The 15,676-nt window shown below is 38.7% G+C and overlaps 1 protein-coding gene across 5 annotated transcripts; it reads left to right on the top strand.

Annotated features, from left to right (window-relative positions):
* The first annotated feature begins 2,368 nt into the window (after window positions 1-2,368).
* On the top strand, window positions 2,369-14,831 carry LOC133545294 (endonuclease 8-like 1). 5 transcript variants are annotated; one of them, XM_061890723.1, is made up of 10 exons: window positions 2,369-2,446; window positions 4,709-4,766; window positions 6,553-6,696; window positions 6,886-6,998; window positions 9,322-9,430; window positions 9,498-9,582; window positions 9,672-9,793; window positions 9,870-9,897; window positions 9,979-10,049; window positions 10,114-14,831. In XM_061890723.1, the coding sequence occupies exons 6-10, from the start codon at window positions 9,516-9,518 to the stop codon at window positions 10,498-10,500; spliced, it is 675 nt and encodes a 224-aa protein (XP_061746707.1). In that variant the 5' UTR covers window positions 2,369-2,446; window positions 4,709-4,766; window positions 6,553-6,696; window positions 6,886-6,998; window positions 9,322-9,430; window positions 9,498-9,515; the 3' UTR covers window positions 10,501-14,831. The 5 variants fall into 5 exon arrangements, 4 of the variants coding, with proteins under 4 accessions (XP_061746707.1, XP_061746705.1, XP_061746706.1 ...); XM_061890721.1 differs by having other exon boundaries at window positions 6,886-7,228; window positions 9,322-9,582; XM_061890722.1 differs by having other exon boundaries at window positions 9,322-9,582.
* Window positions 14,832-15,676: the final 845 nt, after the last annotated feature.

Below are 15,676 nucleotides of genomic sequence, written 5' to 3' on the forward strand. Positions count from 1 at the left end.
TCCAGACCACAAACAACAAGATTAAATAAATGTCTGTTGAAAACTAATACTGAATTTGTCATTTGACTGGGGGTTCTGTTTGATTGATTTGTTAAAAAGTCTTTGACAGTAAAGAAGAATGCCTATGTCCAGTGTAGATTAAAGTCTTGACATTACCTGACCTGTGTGATTGTTAGTGATGGGTTGATGAGGCGTTGCACAGCCTTTTGACACATTTATAAACTGTATTGATCCTGTGTCACTAAATACTGACATCTGCTGGACATTAAAATTCCCTACAGGAAATCTATGGACCAACTCAACTGACACTGATTTTATGACCTAGTATATCCAATAATATAAACCAAGTCATTGAATTTCATTTAGGATTATTTCATATCTTCATTTAAATAATACCATATTTTTTAAATACTTTTTAGATACAGTCAATAAATAATGTGAACATGTATCATAACATGGAAATCTAAGAGAACGTGTTGTGAATGAGGATAGTTGTGGACTGGGAATTTTTTTTTTTTTTTTACACATGCGCTCTGAATACACACTATTGATTGATTGATTGAAACTTTTATTAGTAGATTGCACAGTTCAGTACATATTCTGTACAATTGACCACTAAATGGTAACACCCCAATAAGTTTTTCAACTTAAGTTTATGGATACCTTAACTGAAACTAAATCAATCAGCACAGCTGACCAAGCTGACCAACAGGTGTTATTATGTTGTACATTCCAACAGGTGTTATTATGTTGTGCATTCCAACAGGTGTTATTATGTTGTACATTCCAACAGGTGTTATTATGTTGTACATTCCAACAGGTGTTATTATGTTGTACATTCCAACAGGTGTTATTATGTTGTACATTCCAACAGGTGTTATTATGTTGTACATTCCAACAGGTGTTATTATGTTGTACATTCCAACAGGTGTTATTATGTTGTGCATTCCAACAGGTGTTATTATGTTGTACATTCCAACAGGTGTTATTATGTTGTACATTCCAACAGGTGTTATTATGTTGTACATTCCAACAGGTGTTATTATGTTGTACATTCCAACAGGTGTTATTATGTTGTACATTCCAACAGGTGTTATTATGTTGTACATTCCAACAGGTGTTATTATGTTGTACATTCCAACAGGTGTTATTATGTTGTACATGGCTTACACACCTCTTTCTGCTGTAAACATTGTGAATGATCCACTTGACACTCCCGTGGGGAAACTTTGCTTTGATCAAAAAAATAACTGAAAAATCCGCAGCTTATTCCAAAATGATTGTGTGTCTGTCTCCTATGTCATTTCCTTATGGAATAATGTTGTAAATGACATCTGTTGGACCAAAACGTGGTCCCTTCCTAACAGGTATTTACTTAGCAACAAAGTCAAAGAGATATCATTTAAAATCATCCATCGCTATTACCCTGTAAAGACTGTGATGGTTAGATACAAAAAGGACATTGATGTCACCTGCACCTTTTGTAACATGCACCCAGAGACTGTTATCCACTTGTTTTATACTTGTGAAAACACTCCATCACTATGGCAGGCATCTGTCGCTTCATCCTGGACAATATTTATGACAAATTTGTGCTTTACTTTAAAGATGTGATTTTTGGTTTTACACTGTATGAACAAAAAATTGAAAAGGAATTCTACCTTTGCAAGCTCATTATTTTATTGGCTAAGTTTTATATTCATAAATGTAAGTTTCTTAATACCCGTCCTATCTTTTGTGCCTTTAAAAAAGATCTGGAACTTTACATTAAAACGCTCTCTACCTCTAACAACAAAAAAGCTGTGAAAACGATGATGCTGTGTTCCACATTTAAGTTGTTTGATGAATCTTAATAAGCCTACGGCTTTGCATTTTGTTTATTATTTATATATATATGTTTTTATTCTTTTTTTTTTATTATTTTGAACTTACAACCCCCTGGCACTGTTTTGTACTGTTTTCATAATGTTTTATAATGTTGTATATTGTTGTTTGTCTTACTGTTTGTAATTGTTGACATTTATAAATAAACCTTTAAAAAAAAAAACTAAGTGTTGGCTTTCTTCTTCTTCCTTGTTTTAGTTGAAGGTAGGCGCACTGACAACCTTCAAATGTTACGCCACCTACTGTTTCCCCGCTTCTTCTTCTTCTGACGTTAACTGATGGCAAATAACGCGTCATGTCCGCCGCCGTCTGATAGAAAGCATACATTTTCAAATTATTTGAAAATGATGTCCTAGCCAAAAAGGGCTATTTTCAGATGGACATATAAGGAGAAAATGAACTTGATGTAAATCCTGAGATCGCGAGATTTGGCACGGCACTCCATGAATCTGTCCAATCAGATTGGCTTTTCCTGAAAAACACGCATGCGCATTAAGTGGGCGGATGTAATGATTTCGATGGGAAGAAATAATATTCAGCATCGAAGGAATAACAACTGAAAGTAAGTAATACCATTTATTGTTTCTCTTTTGGTATTTATATGACTTTAACACACACCAGTTATTTGTTTTAAACTACTGGAACGTCACGCAGTTACGGAAATAGAGCTATAAATGCCGCAAGCACCTTGCTAGAAGTTGTGATAGTTACCTCCACCGAGGTAAGTATAATAACAAGAAGTGAAATAACAATGAGAGAAATAAATGTTCAGAGAACATTTGAAGTGGAACAATATACATTACTGAACACATAATATAGAGTTTTACATTTACAAGAAGTTCCACCTATATTCCAGCAACCTTTGTCTGTATTTATCTTCGACCCAACTCTCTCCTTTGAGGCACACATTAAAAGCGTTACTAAAACGGCCTTCTTTCATCTCCGTAATATCGCTAAAATTCGCTCCATTTTGTCCACTAAAGACGCCGAGATCATTATCCATGCGTTTGTTACGTCTCGTCTCGATTACTGTAACGTATTATTTTGGGGTCTCCCCATGTCTAGCATTAAAAGATTACAGTTGGTACAAAATGCGGCTGCTAGACTTTTGACAAGAACAAGAAAGTTTGATCACATTACGCCTGTACTGTATATACCTTTATATACATATATACATACATATATACTGTATATACCTTTATATACATATATACATACATATATACTGTATATACCTTTATATACATATATACATACATATATACTGTATATACCTTTATATACATATATACCTATACTGTATATACCTTTATATACATATATACATACATATATACTGTATATACCTTTATATACATATATACATACATATATACTGTATATACCTTTATATACATATATACATACATATATACCTATACTGTATATACCTTTATATACATATATACATACATATATACTGTATATACCTTTATATACATATATACATACATATATACTGTATATACCTTTATATACATATATACATACATATATACTGTATATACCTTTATATACGTATATACATACATATATACTGTATATACCTTTATATACATATATACATACATATATACCTATACTGTATATACCTTTATATACATATATACATACATATATACCTATACTGTATATACCTTTATATACATATATACATACATATATACCTATACTGGCTCACCTGCACTGGCTTCCTGTGCACTTAAGATGTGACTTTAAGGTTTTACTACTTACGTATAAAATACTACACGGTCTAGCTCCATCCTATCTTGCCGATTGTATTGTACCATATGTCCCGGCAAGAAATCTGCGTTCGAAAGACTCCGGCTTATTAGTGATTCCTAGAGCCCAAAAAAAGTCTGCGGGCTATAGAGCGTTTTCCGTTCGGGCTCCAGTACTCTGGAATGCCCTTCCGGTAACAGTTGGAGATGCCACCTCAGTAGAAGCATTTAAGTCTCACCTTAAAACTCATCTGTATACTCTAGCCTTTAAATAGACCTCCTTTTTAGACCAGTTGATCTGCCGCTTCTTTTCTTTCTCCTATGTCCCCCCCTCCCTTGTGGAGGGGGTCCGGTCCGATGACCATGGATGAAGTACTGGCTGTCCAGAGTCGAGACCCAGGATGGACCGCTCGTCGGGACCCAGGATGGACCGCTCGCCTGTATTGGTTGGGGACATCTCTACGCTGCTGATCCGCCTCCGCTTGAGATGGTTTCCGCCTCCGCTTGAGATGGTTTCCTGTGGACGGGACTCTCGCTGCTGTCTTGGATCCGCTTGAACTGAACTCTCGTGGCTGTGTTGGAACCACTATGGATTGAACTTTCACAGTATCATGTTAGACCCGCTCCACATCCATTGCTTTCGGTCCCCTAGAGGGGGGGGAGTTGCCCACATCTGAGGTCCTCTCCAAGGTTTCTCATAGTCAGCATTGTCACTAGCGTCCCACTGGATGTGAATTCTCCCTGCCCACTGGGTGTGAGTTTTCCTTGCCCTTTTGTGGGTTCTTCCGAGGATGTTGTAGTCGTAATGATTTGTACAGTCCTTTGAGACATTTGTGATTTGGGGCTATATAAATAAACATTGATTGATTGATTGATTTATATAGTATTGGAGTGTCGAAATGACAAAAGGAAAAGCTGGAAAACGATGAAGAAGAACTGGTAAAGAAGTGGAATCAAATAAAAGATCAAGAAGGACTGTAAAGTTGCTGAGTAGACTGGTATAGTGGTGGTGCATTAAACTGGCAGCAGATATAATATGTGATACTTTCTTTTTCTTCCTGCAGTCATCCCGTCCTGCAGCATGCACCTATGTGAATGTGGAGAATGACCAGCAATGTCCAAGTAAGTTATATGTATATGCCTGTTCTTTCTTGAAGTCAATTAGTTCTGATTGAGATTTACAGATAAAAAGCTGTCCACAGTTTGTCAGGAACAAACATGAAAATATTGCTTTCTTTGACCCTGATTACATTAGCACATATGAAGAATGAAACTTCAAATAGGAGTTATCTCAGCATGTGTAATTCATGTTTTTGGAACCTTTCACCTCCAAGTTAAAGCTGGTAGGTAACATCAGGTCATGACTAAGGATGTAACAATATCAACATTTCACGGTATGATATCGTCATAGTGTTAAAGCCAGGGTAAGATATTGTTACAAAAATGTCAAAGTGTGTTAAATGACGTGGGAGGAATGTTTAGGATAAACACACTTACTGTAATTGAACACAAACATCATTTTCATATGTTGTAATCATATTTATCATTAAAAACAGGTATTTTAGGTGCAAAGGAATGGTGCAGAATTTCAAGTAACACACAAAAACCAACATTTTCAAATAAGTGTCTTTAAACTGACATAAACAGTAAACATCCAGTGTAACTAATGTAGAACAATAATGTTTCTTTTGCCAAGAAACTATACTGTGTGTCCGGTATGTTTTTTTTTCAATACAACTTGGTATTATTGTGGGTTTGATGACCTTTTTAGCACATTCAACAATACTGCCATTATAATGCAAACAGTGATCATTTTGGTCACAGTAACGGTGATATGACATTTTGATATTGTTACATCACTGCTGTTTAGTTGAGTGTTTTTAAACTTTGAACTTCCTAAGAAACTGCCCTTTGCAGTCCAAATTGTATTAGTTTGTAGAATACTGATTCTTAAGAGTTAACTAATAATTTGACTTTTAATCATGTAAATACCTCACAAATGCATATTTTCCCTTGCTGACATCTTGGTTTCACATGAACGATATTTTCCAAATAACGGTTCTAACATATAACTCATTCTAATATATTACTCCTATTCCCTAACTTATTGTAGACATTGTGGTGTGTAGTGTCAGCAAATGTCTTATTTTGTGCATGTCCACATTTCCTCTGGTGAGCTGCAAGGGCTCTGGGTCGATTTGGAAATGGTCTGGATGAACGTGGCATGCTTTACCTTGCAGTATGCAGACTTTGTTTAAGGTTCAACTAACACGACAGTTATAGGCACAGAAATATTTCACAGCAACAATTCCTCGGCTAACCTAAGCACAAACGTTCCCATCACTCCTGCACACTTCCACTTTTTCGCCCTTCTATAATGTCCCGTTTGAACCTTGTTTTCCCACACGGCGGGTTTTCATGGGAGAACCAGTTTACTTCTCAGATGAGCCCACTTAATATTGTCAGAAAAAAACACAGCGACTGGTGTTCTCGTTTGATAGCGTCACACATCACGGCATTATTGTGACAATTTTGAAATCAAAATAAGGTTATATTTACAATAATGTTGCATCCCTCGTCAAGATCCTTTCTCATAGGTTTGGTTTGCTGTTGTGTATTTACTAATGATTGGCATTAGCATCCACAACTTTCTTTTTATAGGTGTGTTGTATTGTGATGAGTTACATTTAACACTGTGGATGATGTGTTACCACAAACACAGAAGATACGTAAACATGAACTACAATGCGCTCAAGATGTGGGGAAAAAGGAAATGCTTTCCATTAGCTGGATTTGTATAATGTGTTCAATTTATGTCAACTTCCTTCTTGTTTTGCATGTTTTTGTCTGGTTTTTTTTTCAATGATTTGAATCTTTAGAGTTTTTTGGTTCCTCTTCTTTGTGTCAGGGGGTAGCAGCAGGGTAACACTGCATGAGGCGGTGCCCCCTGAAGGAGCCCAAAACACTGCTCTTCAAATGGAACACATCCAACCTTCAGGTGACCGTGCAGGATGTACCACTCTGGAACATCAAGCCTCTCCCCACCTGCCAGGTACACCCACCGTCTTCTGTGGCTGAATAATGTTTTGCTGTGAATTTTGTCACAAAGCAAATCCTGCTCAAATGTGACAAACTTTTGAGTGTAAGAATGTGAGCGATATGCTGAGATGTTATACGTTTTGCCTTGTGACAAAATGTTATCAAAAAACCTTTAGTGATTTGTATTCTATTTTAATTTCAGCACATGAAAATATTTCTACTTCTGACCATTGAAGAGAATGGAAAACCATTTTCCAGATCAGCCCTCATACATCCTCCTGATGGCCTAACAACTGAATGACATGTCGATGCTGAGTATGATCCATTTCAATCATTTGAGGAAGCTCTCCCTGATATAGGGGATTGGATGTACAATGACGGACATACGTTTAATGAAGGATTTGAAGATGGTTTGAGTGAGGAGTGTGCAGAAGAGTCCAATTTCAAGGACACAACAGACAAACCAATACATGACAATGCATCAGAAACCATGGCAGAGTGCCTTCTGACCAGCATGGGTTATGTAAACTGTCCTAAAGTCACAGGTAAGGCCCTAAGCGATATGCTCAAAATGTTCAAGTTGCTTTATCCCGATAGTCTGAACACAGACTGCTTAAACAGTGTGCAGAAGTTCCAAAACTTTTTTTTATCCCACTCTGCATCATCACCTACTATATTACATAAATCCTCCAAGAATTGTTTTGGGCCAATAGAAAGTAAACAAATAAAATGCCTGCTTTGTGGGACCAGTGTGTCAGAAGAAAGGTTCTAATCCTTTTTTTAAAGTATGTACAGATTGATTTCTTGTTTACCACAGCACATTCATGTGCCAAATGGGCCCTCGTTGGTGAATATAAACATGCAGGTTTTTCTTTGCTGCAAGATAGTGTAACATATGAGACATGCAGTCATGTTATTCCCCTATTGGAAACCTCTGCAGTACAGTAGTATTCTTGGATGACATATTGGGTAAAGTTGTTTTCCTTGACTTCACATCTATGCCTGGCATAGTGATTGCAGTTCATTTCCCCAACACACTTGAAAAGTTTGAAATAATGAAGAACTGAACTGGCCTAAGAAGCCACAAATCAAATCTTTAATCATTGTTATAAATGCTCTGAAAATACACACTGATGTGATGTTGCCGTGGATTCTGTAAATATGTACTGTATATGGAGTATCATTGTTGATGATGTTTTTGCATTGTGTGTAATATTTCAGTGGCAAATATATTACATTTACTTGTTTAATAAAGCCACTGTCTTTTTTAATGAATACATAGGCCTACTATGCTACTGCATTTTAATATTAGTCCTTATGATGGTGGTTGGAGAGCCAAATATCTTCTGAAGTGGTACTTTGTTAAAAGAGTTTGAGAACCACTGCTCTAGAAAGTTCACAAATGTTAAAAGCTCTTACAAAGTGTCTTGTGATCATATCAGTATTGTTTGGGTTCAGTTTTAAATCTCACAATTGTAGTCACTGAGTTACTGTACATGACGTGTGGATAAGAAATCAACAAATTAAGTCCAACTTTATTTAAATAAACCATTTAGATTACAGACCATATATCCATATTGTCTGAATTCATTATTTTCTCCCAATGTTGGCATGAGATCAACTGGAATATGATTGAGGTATAACTAAATTGAGCCCATTAAAATGCATTTTTTTAGAAAACGGGTATATCTAACAACTCAAATAGTGAGCAGTGAGAGACAAAACCAAGTATATCTCTCACTGAGACATCATTGAGACATATTGAAACCAATACTCATCAATTGTCTTTTTGCCGAAATAGAAAAGAGACATCTGAGAACTCAAACAGTGAGTAGTGAGAAACAAAACCAGGTGTTTCTCTCACTGAGTCATAATTGAGACATATTGGAGACCAGCTCATTCATCTCTCATTTTGGTCTTAGTTGAAATGGGGAAAAGAGATAACTATTAGACAACTATGAGATCTCTCATAGTGCTCACTGTGAGCCTTATTTCTCAGGAGATACATTTGAGAAGAATGAGAAAACTACTTTGGTCTCCATTAGTGCTCTTTTATGTCTAGGAGATATATATAAGACATACATGAGATCTCATCTTCAATTTTGCTTTGCTATGGGAAACAAGTGTTTGATGAGCATTCCTCAACTTTTTCGGTCTTTTTTGACACTCGTGCCAGCTTTTTTTAAGCATGTTGCAGGCATCAAATTCCAAAATGAGCTAATATTTGCAAAAAAAAAAAGTTTCTCAGATCCAACATCAAATATCTTGTCTTTGCAGTCTATTCAATTGAATATAAGTTGACAGTACATTGCAGTGTTATTTTGTTACAGCCGTGCCCACTGTGTGAAGTACTTTTGCAAGACTCCTTAGTCAAAAGAAAGGAAGCAATAATATTACACTTCACCAAAGAGCCTGCTGTAAAAGAAATGACCATTGAATGAAGATACATACTCAGGTCACCGTGATCTGAAAAGGAGAGTGAAGAATGTTTTTGTATTCCCCAGATTCTAATCATCTTGGATGAATAAACAAGCAATTACCTAATTTCACTTGGAAATGTGTTTACTATAAAAGTGTAGCACTGTTTCCACACAAAATACCTTCTGTTTTTGAAAAGATGCCCATGTGTGTCTTCCAGGTTGAACATTCCACCCTTTGTGCCTGCCCGGACTGTGCTGGAAGGCCTCGAGTCAGAGGATGCGTGTGAAGACAAGAAAGCTGTAAAAAAGGAGATCCATAGCAAAAAGGTCAAATAAGTACAAACAAGTATTTTACCTCGATTATTAACAGTTTATTTTGCCCAAAAATGTTAAGGGAGCCAAAAAGGACAAAATGGAAGAGGAGAATACAGACCTGCTCAGACTTTGCCACACAGTACCGCTGGAGGTGGTGAACTTAGGTAAGAATCCATGTTTCAAGGTTGATCGGGGTGGGGGGAAGACAACGACACAAAGGTGCTCCTCTTATTTAGACTTTTTGTTTATGGAGGTGGGAAAGGTTACGATCCAGAGAAGAAAGACTACTCAGGTTTTGAGGCCTGGTTGCAGTGTTACTATGTGGATGGAATGAAGTCTGTACGCGACCACAATGGCAGGACTATGTGGTTCAAAGTATGCAAACACATTTTCATACGTAACAACTATATTTGTAGCACGTATTGACTAATATAAAATGGTGTCATTTCAGGGCGATCCAGGTCCTATGGCTCCTAAAGGTAAATGCCAGAAAAAATAGTTGAGATACCATTACACATAAGAGAAAGCTTAGTGTGTCTTTATCTTTTCTCACACACCAGAATCAAAGTCTCCAAAGGCCAAAAAGAGAAAAGATACAGATGCAGACCATGATTACCCCCGCAAGAAAAAGGTATATTCAGTAGGTAATCACCACCAGCACATAGAAATCTAACCCCATTGTGGCTGTACTTCAGGTGTCCAGGAAACACAACTCTGACAGCACAGTGAAGAAAAAAGCAGCCAAAAAGCCCACAAAAGCAGCAAAGGAAGAAGAAAATGGACCTCAAGAAGAAGCCACACCCAGAAGAAGATCAGCAAACACACCTCAGCAAGAACCGAAATCCACGTCAGGCAGGAGGAAAAAGAACAATACAGAGCCAGCTGCAGGTCTGATTCTAATAATACTCCCATTTTCTGAAAATATTAAGAGCCTGATCTTTGAGGATCCAATTCCCACACACTTATCTGTGTGCGCAAACTATAAAATTGCATGTACTGTTGGTGGACGTGTTGTATGTGATCTACTTTGTGCAATTGATAGCAGCAAAAGTGGCACAGATCACCCTATTTTTGTGTACTAGAAGCATTATGTGCCCTTGGAAACACTTCTTTCCCTCTACATTCATGTTATTATGCTCTCCACACTGGAGGGGGGCTTATATTAGATTATAGCACATATCGATCATCTAACACCTTTTCTGCAATATAGAATCACAGTATGTATACTATTTGCAGCAGGAATGATCAAACTGCATATTGCAAGACATTTTTTTTAGGAGTTATACTAAATACAAAAAAAAAAAACGCAACGCTTTTGTTCTTGTTCCCAATTTAAATGAACTCAAAGATCGAAAACTTTGACTATAAACACAAAATACCTGTTCCTCTCAAATATTGTTCACAAATCTGTATACATTTGTTAGTGAGCATTTTTTCTTTGCCAAGATAATCCATCCCACCTGACAGGTGTGCCTTGAGCTGTCCAAAATAAAAGGCCACTGTGAAATGTGCAGTTTTATCACACAACACAATGCTTCAGATGTCGCAAGTTTTGAGGGAGCGTGCAGTAGGCATGCTGACTGCAGCAATGTCCACCAGAGCTGTTCCCCGTCAATTAAATGTTTATTTCTCCGCCATAAGAATAGAATAGAATAGAAAGTACTTTATTGATCCCTGGGGGAAATTCAGCACCACATTTCGCTCACAATAAACAATGATAATAATAAATAATATAATATATATGAATAATATAAATATATTCTACATTTAAGTGCAGTCAAGGAACATATGCATTATACAGTCTGATGGCTGTCGGTGTGAAGGACCTCCTGTGTCGTTCCGTGTTGCATTTTGGGAGTCTGAGCCTTCCACTGAATGTGCTCATTCTCTCTGCAAGGTCCGAGTGTAGTGGGTGGGAGGTGTTGTCCATAATGGCTAGGAGTTTTGCTAGACTTCTCTCTGACACCACCGCCAGAGAGTCCAGCTCCACTCCCATCTTGTTACTGGCCTTCTCTACCAACTTGTCCAGTCTGTATGTGTCCCTCACTCTCAGCCCACTGCCCCAGCAGGCCACGGCGTACAAGAGGGCGCCTGCCACCAGCGACTCGTAGAACATCTTCAACATCTTTGTACAGACGTTGAAGGATCCTAGCCTCCAAAGGAAATATAGATTCGGCTCTGTCCCTTCTTGTAGAGGGCCTCAGCGTGTTTTGACCCATTCAGCTTGTTGTCCATGTGTACTCCGAGGTATTTATAATCCTCTACCATGTCCACATCCACCCCCTTGATGGAAAGAGGGGTCGCCAGAGTACTCCTCCTCCTTCCCAGGTCCACAACCAGCTCCTTGGTCTCCGTAACATTGAGCTGGAGGTGGTTCTTTCCACACCATGTGACAAAGTCCTCCACCAGTGTCCTGTATTCCTCGTCATCACCTTCCTCAATACACCCCACTATCGCAGAGTCATCAGAAAACTTCTGAAGGTGGCAGGACTCTGACTGATAGTGGAAATGGGTGGTGTAAATGGTGTAGAGGAAGGGGGAAGAGTACTGTAGCCTCCGGGGCCCCGGTGTTGCTGACCAGCCTGTCAGACACACAGTCCTGCAGTCGCATATACTGTGGTCTGTCAGTCAGGTAATCTACAACCCAGGACACCAAGGGGGCCTCCACCTGCATCTTCTCCAACTTCACACCCAGTAGCCCAGGCCGTTTAGTATAAGCCGCCTCCAACCGTGTTTCAGAGAATTTGGCAATACATCCAACTGGCCTCACAGCCGCAGACCATATTGATTGGCTGAGACCTGCCACCCGGACAGCTGCTACAACAATTGGTTTGCTTAACCATAGCATTTCTGCACAAACTGTAAGAAACTACCATGAATTGATTAACGTGGACCCCGACTTAAACAAGTTGAAAAACATATTGGGGTGTTACCAATTAGTGGTCAATTGTACGGAATATGTACTGAACTGTGCAATCTACTAATAAAAGTATCAATCAATCAATCTGTCTCAAGAAAGCTCATCTGCATGCTCGTGGTCCTCATCGGGGTCTCGACCTAACTGCAGTTTGTCTTCTTAACCAACTTGAGTGGGCAAATGCTCACACTCAATGGCGTCTGGCACAATACAGAGGTTTTGGTATGTTATTATTGACAGCGAAACCACGTGCATTTTATTGATGGCATTTTCCATGCGCAGAGATACCGTCACGAGACCCTGAGCCCCATTGTTGTACTAATCACCCGAGGCCATCACCTTTATAAATAACATTTACTAACTCATGTTGCAAGGATCTGGAAGCTAAAAACATCCCAGTTCTTGCATGACCAGCATACTCACCGGACATGTCACCCAGTAAGTAATTTTTGAGAGGAATATATATTTTCTGTATAGTAAAAGTTTCAGATCTTTAAGTTCAATTCATGATAAATGGGAGCAAAAACAAAAGTGTTGCGTTTATATATTTGTTCAATACCATATTTTTCGGAGTATAAGTCGCACCTGCCGAAAATGCATAATAAAGAAGGAAAAAAAACATACAAGTCGCACTGGAGTATAAGTCGCATTTTTGGGGGGAAATTTATTTGATAAAAGCCAACACCGAGAATAGACATTTGAAAGGCAATTTAAAATAAATCAAGAATAGTGAAGAACAGGCTGAATAAGTGTAGGTTATATGAGGCATAAATAAGCAACTGTTATGTTAAGCTAACATATTATGGTAAGAGTCATTCAAATAACTAGAACATATAGAACATGATATACCTTTAACAAACTATCTCTCACTCCTAATCCATAAATCCCATGAAATCTTATACGTCTAGTCTCTTACGTCAATGAGATAAATAATATTGATATTTTACGGTAATGTGTTAATAATTTCACACATAAGTCGCTCCTGAATATAAGTCGCACCCCCGGCCAAACTATGAAAAAAAAACTGCTACTTATAGTCCGAAAAATACGGTGCATATTTTCTAAATCAAAAAAGGAATACCATTAAAAAACAACATAAATTAATAGACTTTGGTTTAATCGGCCCTTTAAGTTGTCCAGCAGCTATAAAATGATATTGCTGAATATATATCTTCTTCTTTTTATTTCTAACAGTCCAAATATGACATGCACACGTAGAACAAAGGCTTCTCTGTTCAGTTGTCTTTGCAGCGTGATGGCCTCCTTTCTCACAGCCCTGTGTGCAACTATGTCAGTTGTCTTTGCAGCGTGATGGCCTCCTTTCTCACAGCCCTGTGTGCAACTATGTCAGTTGTCTTTGCAGCGTGATGGCCTCCTTTCTCACAGCCCTGTGTGCAACTATGTCAGTTGTCTTTGCAGCGTGATGGCCTCCTTTCTCACAGCCCTGTGTGCAACTATGTCAGTTGTCTTTGCAGCGTGATGGCCTCCTTTCTCACAGCCCTGTGTGCAACTATGTCAGTTGTCTTGCAGCGTGATGGCCTCCTTTCTCACAGCCCTTTGTGCAACTATGTCAGTTGTCTTTGCAGCGTGATGGCCTCCTTTCTCACAGCCCTGTGTGCAACTATGTCAGTTGTCTTTGCAGCGTGATGGCCTCCTTTCTCACAGCCCTGTGTGCAACTATGTCAGTTGTCTTGCAGCGTGATGGCCTCCTTTCTCACAGCCCTGTGTGCAACTATGTCAGTTGTCTTTGCAGCGTGATGGCCTCCTTTCTCACAGCCCTGTGTGCAACTATGTCAGTTGTCTTTGCAGCGTGATGGCCTCCTTTCTCACAGCCCTGTGTGCAACTATGTCAGTTGTCTTTGCAGCGTGATGGCCTCCTTTCTCACAGCCCTGTGTGCAACTATGTCAGTTGTCTTTGCAGCGTGATGGCCTCCTTTCTCACAGCCCTGTGTGCAACTATGTCAGTTGTCTTTGCAGCGTGATGGCCTCCTTTCTCACAGCCCTGTGTGCAACTATGCCAGTTTGCACGCAGATTTCAGACTTTTTAAGAGGCACGATACTGCCTGCAGGACACTTTCAGCATTGATAAATCTCACTGTTCATGTTGAGTGATTTGTATTTGCATTTTCTCCTCCCAGTATTGTGGGCATTCTGATAATCAACATATATTCTGCATACATCATTAAGACAAATATGTTAAATGGAGGGAATAAGCGATAGAAAATGGATGGATGGGATGGATTGCACTCCTTATTTTGCTCATTAATCGACAAATATTTAGATCAGCTTTGCGTGTGCTAACAAGTTTGCATGTGTTTTGATACACATAAACCTTTTGTAGATTATACTGTAAGTGTGGTAAACTTACTTTTTGTTGCAGGCTTCAAGACACGTAGCGGGAGACTGACAAGACAGAATGTCAAGTAAAGGACATCTATTGGAAAATACTGTTTTTATTCCATGATACATATTTTTAATAAACATTCCACACGTTTATTCTTGGCATACTTTTCAATCACAATTCACAATACAGTAAATTATTTGATTTAATGTGAAGTTAATTATATTTATATAGCGCTTTTCTCTTGTGACTTGAAGCGCTTTACATTGTGTAGCCCGATATCTAAGTTACATTTTGAAACCAGTGTGGGTGGCACTGGGAGCAGGTGGGTAAAGTGTCTTGCCCGAGGACACAACAGCAGTGACTAGGTTGGCAGAAGCGGGGATCGAACCTGGAACCCTCAGGTTGCTGGCACGGCCACTCTACCAACCGAGCAGAAATGATGGCTACCGAGCTCTACTCTTTCCTCTCCCCCTCTTGAGTACAGGTAAAAAAACCTTCTTTATGGTGACGGCCACCTATGTCACGTGACACATGCTTCTGTTCCTTGTGTACACATCCACAAACACCACGTGACATACACACATGATCTGGCTCCTACAATGACTAACATGGCTCATTTGCATAATACACTAAAAACTACTTGGGTCTCTGAGGCAGACGATGAGAGTCCTGTAAAATGTATACATACAGTGGGGCAAAAAAGTATTTAGTCAGCAAGTTCTCCCACTTCAAATGATGACAGAGGTCTGTCATTTTCATCATAGGTACACTTCAACTGTGAGAGACGGAATGTGAAAAAAAAATCCAGGAATTCACATTGTAGGAATTTTAAATAATTTATTTGTAAATTACGGTAGAAAATAAGTATTTGGTCAACCATTCAAAGCTCTCACTGATGGAAGGAGGTTTTGGCTCCAAATCTCACGATACATGGCCCCATTCATTCTTTCCTTAACACGGATCAATCGTCCTGTCCCCTTAGCAGAAAAACAGCCCC

This window comes from Nerophis ophidion, linkage group LG28 (genome assembly GCF_033978795.1).
Source record: "Nerophis ophidion isolate RoL-2023_Sa linkage group LG28, RoL_Noph_v1.0, whole genome shotgun sequence".
NCBI classification, from domain to species: domain Eukaryota; kingdom Metazoa; phylum Chordata; class Actinopteri; order Syngnathiformes; family Syngnathidae; genus Nerophis; species Nerophis ophidion.